Source organism: Priapulus caudatus, unplaced genomic scaffold (genome assembly GCF_000485595.1).
Source record: "Priapulus caudatus unplaced genomic scaffold, Priapulus_caudatus-5.0.1 Scaffold88, whole genome shotgun sequence".
Taxonomy (NCBI): Eukaryota; Metazoa; Priapulida; class Priapulimorpha; order Priapulimorphida; family Priapulidae; genus Priapulus; species Priapulus caudatus.
The window spans coordinates 414,975-423,147 of record NW_014577149.1 but is presented as its reverse complement, the minus strand read 5'-3'; the positions used below and the strand labels follow the sequence as shown (position 1 = coordinate 423,147).

The following is an 8,173-nucleotide window of genomic DNA, read 5'->3' as shown; positions in this document are numbered from 1 at the left end:
CTGTCTGTCTGTCTATCTATCTATATCTATCTGTCTGTCTGTCTCTCTCTCTCTTTCTCTCTCTCTCTCTCTCTCTCTCTCTCTCTCTCTCTCTCTCTTTCTCTCTCGGTCGCTCGCTCCCTCTATCACTCGGCCTCCCTCTCTCTCTCGCTAACTCAGACTAACTCGCTAACAGTGACCTTTTAATAACCCAATTACCAAAATGAAATCGGCTGAAAGTAGACGGCCAGAATGGCGCACTAGTCATCAAGATTCATGAATAGTAAATCGCTTTTCATCCACAGGTTGTGTATATAGGCAGATTTTACGAAAACGTCAAGCATTTAACGGGTGGTGGGTGCATGCGTTACGCGACCACCTCTCATGAAATTCATGCCGACACGTATCCATGTCTGTCATACGAGATGATTATCCCAGACCTAAACCTCTGGGGGCCGGTCGTCAATTTGTTATTAGCAAAACATTTTCCCGTTCCCGTGATCGATGATATGAATATACAGCGCGAATACCTCATTTTCAACCAAACGCCCGCTTCATTTTAGACCGCCGTAGAAAATAATTGACATTTTCCTAGAATTCCGATTGAATTGTACCGGGGCTATCGGCTTTGAGATTAAGTCACTGTGAGCGTTGAGAATGGATGAGAACAATTCATCGAAGCGTGTTGAAGAGTATAAAGTATGATTACGTTTGACGAGAAGAAAATCGCGAAACTGCTGCGGGTCCTGGAAGAGGGGTGGACAGGGAAGAGTAGGTCCGAAGAGAGGCACCGCTTCCTCGGACCACACCCACAGCCTGTAGGCGTCCAACTGTCGATTGTACGTCACCAGCGCGAAAATATCTGAGATACGGTCAGGAATCATGGCAGCATCAAAGGTTTGGCGTTGAAATATGAATATAGAGGAAGGCCGGACCACCCTTTGGCACGTATCAAAAAGAGCTTCGTTGCGGACATAATTTTAATTATTCATGCAGGAGCAGAGAATGCTGTATGGCCGGGCGCTTCGCATTTAATGATAAGCTTTACAGCTGGATATACACGTGTGTGGCTCGATAAACAAAACAAAAATATGAAAATTTATTGTCTTTGCAAAGAGCTCATTATAGGCGTTGCTGAATAGGTTTGGTTGAAATATTATCGCATTTAGCAGAGCAGGTGGACCGTTTAATTGATTAAAATGTTTAGAGTTTCATCTGCATGCGTTTAACCGTTAATGTCATTTCTAGACAAATGCACACGCACACACACACACACACACACACACACACACACACACACACACACACACACACAACACACACACAAGCATTACACACACACAACACACACCACACACACACAACACACAACCACACACACACACGCGCGCGTTGTAAATACGGCGCGTGTATGTATTTAGAGTCAATGATCGCAAATAAATGGCATACGCGTAATTTGCCGACTTTAGCATACAAGGCTTTGAAAAGCATGGCACGTCGCCAGCCTCGCTTGCTCTTGGAACACGATGCCTTACAATATCGTGCCAATATTCGCTTCCTCTCCACCTGTGAATGGAAAGCCGTATAAATATAGTCGCGACAAAGAAAAACATGGGCGATAATTTACATGCCCACGATGGCATGTATGTCAGTCTTCTAGCTTAACGCGCCGCCACGCGATCCGATCTCGTAGGTGCCTGTCAAGCACGGGCGTTATATTGGTTTGGCACATCAGTGATCTGATTTGATTAGCCACTGCTGATGCGCGCGCTCCGTCCCACTGCCTGACACAGGCATCTGCACGCACCGCAACGCCACACTGCGGCACGCCCAACATACATCCCGCGAGCGATCACTCAGATTGCAATACGACTAATATTCTGTGTCTATGATGGGTGTATATATAATAATTAATATATTATATATCATATATACATACATATATATATAAATTAATATATAAATCATAATACATACATATATATATATTACAATATATACAATACATATACCATTATCATATAAAAAGACGTTAAAAAAAAACAACAAATTTAGCACAACACGCACACACACACACACACACACAGCACACCACCACCAAACACACCAAGCACACACACACACACACACACACACACACACACACACACACAATAGATAGATAGATATCATACTTGCTGTCGGTTGTCTCTGGAATACGGAAGTAACGTCGATACGTGAAACATGATCTCGTGGCCTTCGAACACCGTGTATCTTGACTCCATACCTGTCGTATTGCCTGGGGAGATGATGACACACGAGTCATGCATGCGCTGCGCGCGTTATACTCACTCAAGGCGCGGCATGCATGTACAGCGACGAACAGATGTACGAACTATCCGAAGCTGCTGATCCGAAAATCAATATGGAAATTACGATGTTCTTAATGTCGGTCAACTGCGGCGACGAGATAAGAATGGCTAAGTTGAAATCGTAAACAACAACGTTGTTTCACCAATTTACGGCTAAAAGCCACGAGTGGAGAACTCGGTTGCCCGATGCTGCGCATTTGATCGCGAGCGTGCCCACTTACTTTTAACGTCCAAGCCACCTTTGAATCGGTCCCAGTTGCGCAGCGTGATTCTGCCGCCCAATAGGTCAATAAATCTTTTAAATTCTTCACTTCCGTTCTCTGAGAGGCAATAAAATACATCAGTCGGCGATTGCATTGGCATTTTAATGTAATGCGCGGCCGTGCATAACAGTAGCAGCACGCGGCAGCCGGGGCTATTGTAGAACGTGCGTGTTTTGCGTGGTTTCGACAATCGCGTGCTCAGGTTCGTTTGCTTGCGCTCGCGGATAGTCATCAAAGCAATAACTTGCCGCTGTCATCGGCGAATCCTAGCTGAATAATTAACGCGTGGCGGGACGTGTGCGGCCATGACATTTGCCGCGCGATGGATCTCGCGGCTACGGCTCTGTCCCGTTGACGCTTGATCACGAGTGCCGACAGGCGCGTCTGATTCGATATGCATACGATCATTGATCGTTGAGACCCTGTCCCGCGTAATTAAGTGTCCATAACGAGCACGTATATATGCGCGCACGCGTACGTGCGCTGTTTAGAACGCACGCACACACGATCGCTCGCATGCACGCACACTGCAAAGCACGCGCGCCAGCTTCCCATCGTATTGTTGAACCCACGTGACGTTACGTGACGTCATCAACGGTGGAACTACGCGTTAATCCAGCTGAATCGTCGAAGGCCATAATTTAATGCAGCGCTGGCAGCAGCGCTAGTCCCATGGCTTATCGTGTCACTGGGCTTCAATCTCAACCCAAACATTATCGTCGCGCCCGCGCTAAGCGCATCAGAAAATGCTGGCGAGCACACGACGGCCGCATGTAATTGTAACGAATGTGAGCAAAGCGAAGCGCGCGGTAACAATGAGTTAAAGCCGCGCTGCACATGCATATTCAGACCACCAGCAGATATTTCGCCGCAGAAAGGAGAAAATATTGACAACTTCGCGCAAAGATTCATCGCGTAAATAACGAGCTTTGTGCAGTACACTGTAAACGAAAATATTATTTCTAATTAAATTAATCAAAGACATCCTTTGCTAGAGTAGAGATTCGTCGTATGAAAATGTAAAAAGTTAGCGAGTTCGCCGATAGAGGGAGTTGCAGGCGTACCGACATTCTAGCTGCGACTGCATTACACCTCGTTAGGGGATCTACCCGACATTCTTATTAAAGTCTGTCTTTAATCAGACGGCAGCTGGTCAATAAAAATGTCAGCGCTTGATTGTGTGCGCCAAATCAAATGAGCTCTAGTTAGTAAACAGCGGAGAGTTCACAGGTCAACAGATTATACTGAATCGTAGACTGCCACCGCACGTCGCGTGGCCGCGCGCTAACAGGTTCTCCATCTTTTGGCTTCTCACGCTAACACACGAGGCACGAGTACGATGCCGCTGCACGCTAGCAAGCTCTCGCTACGTATACACGCCACTGATACTCTCGCGACTACACGCGCACGCGAGCACATTAGGCACGTTGCATTTCGTAATAACGGTCGAGTGGTAAACGTGTCTTGGGTACGCAAGACGTCGAGCACGCGAACTCAATGGCGCCGTCGACGCCGCAACATGTTAATGCGGCGGCAGCAACGAAATCTGCCGAGTGATCAGTGCATCGGCGGAGCGGACATGTGCGTGTCATGCACTATTGATGTCTTTGTGAATCACACACGATGCTATCCCGATGGGGTTTCATTCATTAGCGGTGGGCATGCAGCCTGTACTACAGCAAAAGTGTGTTTCTTTCCCGCACAGTCGAGTGCGGGGGGCTTATCGCTTGGCAAATATATATCCAACTCGCAAAAGGTAAAATCGCAGCAGAAATGGCCGCGTGGAGTATAACGCCTACGGTACGAATCGATACGATCTCGTGCAGCAGGTAGGCAAGAGAACATGAAACCGCATTCCGACAGTACAATAGTTCATCCTCGTTTTTAATGACCCCGCGTGTTAAAAACGAGCGGAAGTCGTGGAATCGGAGTGTTCTGGCCGCTGACTGCGCGAACCGGTTCAGGGCATTTGCGTGCATTTCCGCACGCGAGGTGTGTGTGTATGGCAAGACATTTGTATCATAATTCGAGAAACCACGGTTCCTCGCACGAAACCAGGTTTCGTGCTCACAAAACCTAGTTTCTTGCTCAAGAAACCAGGGTTCTTGCCATGAAACTAGGTTTCATGGCATGAAACCTGGTTTCTAGCCCTATAACCGCAGTTATAGCTGGAATTTTGGTTTCGTGCGAGGAATCGTGGTTTCTCGAATTAGGATACAAATGGCGCGGTTGAAAGTGGGTTTCTTGCTGAAACCTAGTTTCTTGCTCAAGAAACTAAGATTCCAGCTATAACTGCGGTTATACGGCTAGAAACCAGGTTTCATGCCATAAAACCTAGTTTTATGGCAAGAACCCTGGTTTCTTGAGCAAGAAACTAGGTTTTGTGAGCACCGTGGTTTCTCAAATTATGATACAAATGGCGCGGTTGAAAGTGGGTTTCTTGCTGAAACCTAGGTTCTTGCTCCCAAACCCTATTTCTTGCTCAAGAAACTAAGATTCCAGCTATAACTGCGGTTATAGGGCTAGAAACCAGGTTTCATGCCATGAAGCCTAGTTTCATGGCAAGAACCCTGGTTTCTTGAGCAAGAAACTAGGTTTTGTGAGCACGACATCTGCATCTACACATGTATATGCATCTGCTGCATCAACATCTGCATATACACCTGTATTTGCATATGCATCCATATCTATGTCTGCATCTGCATCTGTATCTGCATCTATATTTTTATCTACATCTACATCTGCATGTTTCGACACCATAGGTCACATGTACAGTCTATCGAACCGGGTAATCTTTACGTCGCCTCACCGTTACTGAAGAACTCGTCGTCCGACGTCTGACCCGCCTTCGCGTACACGATCCCGAATTTGAAATTTACCGAACCTTCTTGTTCCTCTAAGAGCAGCAGGTCCTGAAAAACATACATATAATTGCTATACCGCTTGCTATAGCATACCCATATGCGAGCGTAATTCATAAAATCTCAGCAGTGTTGCAAAAGTGTGCAGAAAGTATCGACGCCATTACAAAGACGCTATGCTCCACGTGCGTAGAGAAAACGAACAAAAGAACTTGTTACCGAGTGGTTTCTGGTGGGTGTTAATGTAAATATTTGATATTTTCAACCCTGTGTGCGAAATAAAGGGGCAGGTAAATTTTTGACTTTTTTCCTCTCCGATTTCGGGCGGCTAGTACAGCGTATCGCCTACATGGGTTTTGTACGGGTGTCTAATATAGCTCTATTTCACACTTGCTCCAAATAGGTCATCGGTAACAAAATGACGCACGCGTGTTGATTTTCTTATCCGGGTCGATCATTGTCCATTTAGATAAATATGCGCTGTCGGAGCTCGACTATGGAGCCCAGGAGGACCAACATACGCGCATATAAGGCTGGGAACATGATTACCACTACGACTACTTAATTGTCTAATAACGCTGACCTTTACTCATCCTATATGATAGCCCTCCTAGGCCACCGGAATAGAGCCGGCCACGCTTGACCGCTGTGTGCATTTGCCATACATATAGCCTGTCAAAGTTTATGTCAAAGTAGCGACGTTGACGTATATAGAGCGATCGTACGATATATAGACTGAGCTTTAAATTTTGTCTCTGCTTGTTATCTGATTACAGCAGGGGAGATTGCTGATCTCATTATGAAATCTTGTTGCGAGAATTTCTAACATTGGTTTGATGTCGAAACGCGGCTAAAGCTGGGTCGTTATAGGCTCGAAACTACGTTGTTATCAGCGCTTTCAGAAATTGCTTCGCAATAGTAATGTAGACGATAAATTAATGTTAAATGAAGCGTGGTTTCGTCGTCATTCGGTGGGTAGTCGATAGGTTGGTTGCGTGCATTAGTTATATTGAATGCAATTTTTTGCTTTGGCACGCGATCGTTGCATTTTTTATCACGCTGCGTGAAACCAAATGTTGTTTATTTCAACACGCTTGTGCTTTTGAAAAGCGTTGAAATAAATTCTATTAGAACACGCGCGCTCTCTATGATTAGTAACGCTTAACGAACGAGAAAATGTGGAAAGAGAGAGTAGAAAATGTGAGAAGGAAATAGACGCATCTGAAAGGGCGAGAAAAAAACGTGAACAGAGCGAGAAGAAAATAAAAGCGGATTTGAGGATTTGAGAAAAAAAGCGATGAGATGGTGGATTTCGGCTGATTACCGCCGTATAAACGAGGTTGCTAAAATATTTAGTAACACTCATTCGTAGTCCAACCAACTAATAGCCATATAGCTAATATTGTAAAGCGGCAATGCACATGCGGTAGGTACGCGCGTTGCGAGTAAATATGCGCATGAATGACAGCATTGCGTTTCAAACATGACCTGCAAGAAGTACATGGCCGATGATTCCACCATAATCTACGAAACGCAATTATTACGCATTAGATGTGCTAAATAGGTACAAAATAATCCATACACACGCTATATGAAGTTCTGGCTGTATCAGAAGAAGGAGAATACTGAACTGAGTAGCAACCGTGGCTGACTTGGCAGTTATTGGCAGCTGAACATGAGATGATTTCTGCACGTTCAATAAAGTGGCCTCAACGTAAGTACAACGTCGTAGGCTCGGCACTCCATTCTTAGGCAAAAATAAATGATTTGCTAATTCAGCATAAAAGCCTGTAAATGCGCGCTTTCTTTGTGTAGGCGCACAGTTGCTGGTGCATGTAGAAGTGGTGATATTAGCTGTCGCAGCTTCTCTCATTGACGAGCTACTTATGCGCGGCACGCCCGTATATCAACACTCCGTTTCTACTTCAATAAAAGGTATTAATGGATCTGCTAATTGACTCAGGCGAAGCCATGCATGGCTGTTTCTGACGAGTCATCGCGAATACAGAATAGAATAGACATTCATCCGAAGGCGTAAACGGGATGATTTCCTGTATAAGGGAGCATAAGCAGGCGCGGCTCGGAGGCCGTCTCGTACGCTCTGTCGCTCGCTCTGACGTTTCAGAGCAAATGCTATAATTTTCCGGCACCCTGCAAATTTTACGACGCGTCGTCATTGCCGCCAGAAGCGTGGTTCATGCAAACGTTCCGCTCAGTCGGACATACAGTAGAAGTCTACTCTTTTTCGAACAATTTACGATTAAACCTCGGAAAGGCGGCGTTTTTTACGCGTTACATATCGACCACAGCCAAACCTCCAAACGACAGGCGACAACGTCTATAGTGCATAGGCGTATAATTATATGTTGTTAATGCCAAGTGTTATAGCGACTCACCTTTTGAATTTCCGGACTGAATATCTCTCGTGGTCCCTTCTCTATCTTTTCCATATTGGAGAAAGAACTGATTGCATGGGGAATAGTAAAACTGGTAAGCGGCGTCCTACGTCAATGTATACATAACTAATATTCTTCATGTCTCCATTATTTCCTGTTACAAACTGTGTTAAAATTACGATCACAACAACACTTTTATTATTATAACACAAAAAATATAAAACTGTAAACAACTACTGTACGGACGCACGCGGCGTCCACGCACGCACACACACACACACACACACACACACACACACACACACACACACACACACACACAC

At 45.4% G+C, this 8,173-nt stretch overlaps 1 protein-coding gene across 1 annotated transcript in view; it reads right to left on the bottom strand.

Annotated features, from left to right (window-relative positions):
• The window catches only part of LOC106804799 (GTPase-activating Rap/Ran-GAP domain-like protein 3), a 66,625-nt gene that overhangs the window by 17,751 nt on the left and 40,701 nt on the right, over positions 1-8,173 (bottom strand). Inside the window, exons 7-12 of the mRNA XM_014806146.1 lie at positions 7,851-7,917; positions 5,403-5,505; positions 2,552-2,650; positions 2,154-2,257; positions 1,440-1,545; positions 594-841 (exon numbers count right to left, since the gene is read on the bottom strand). Of these exons, the coding sequence (XP_014661632.1) occupies positions 594-841; positions 1,440-1,545; positions 2,154-2,257; positions 2,552-2,650; positions 5,403-5,505; positions 7,851-7,917 (727 nt within the window). The remainder of the gene's footprint in view (positions 1-593; positions 842-1,439; positions 1,546-2,153; positions 2,258-2,551; positions 2,651-5,402; positions 5,506-7,850; positions 7,918-8,173) is intronic.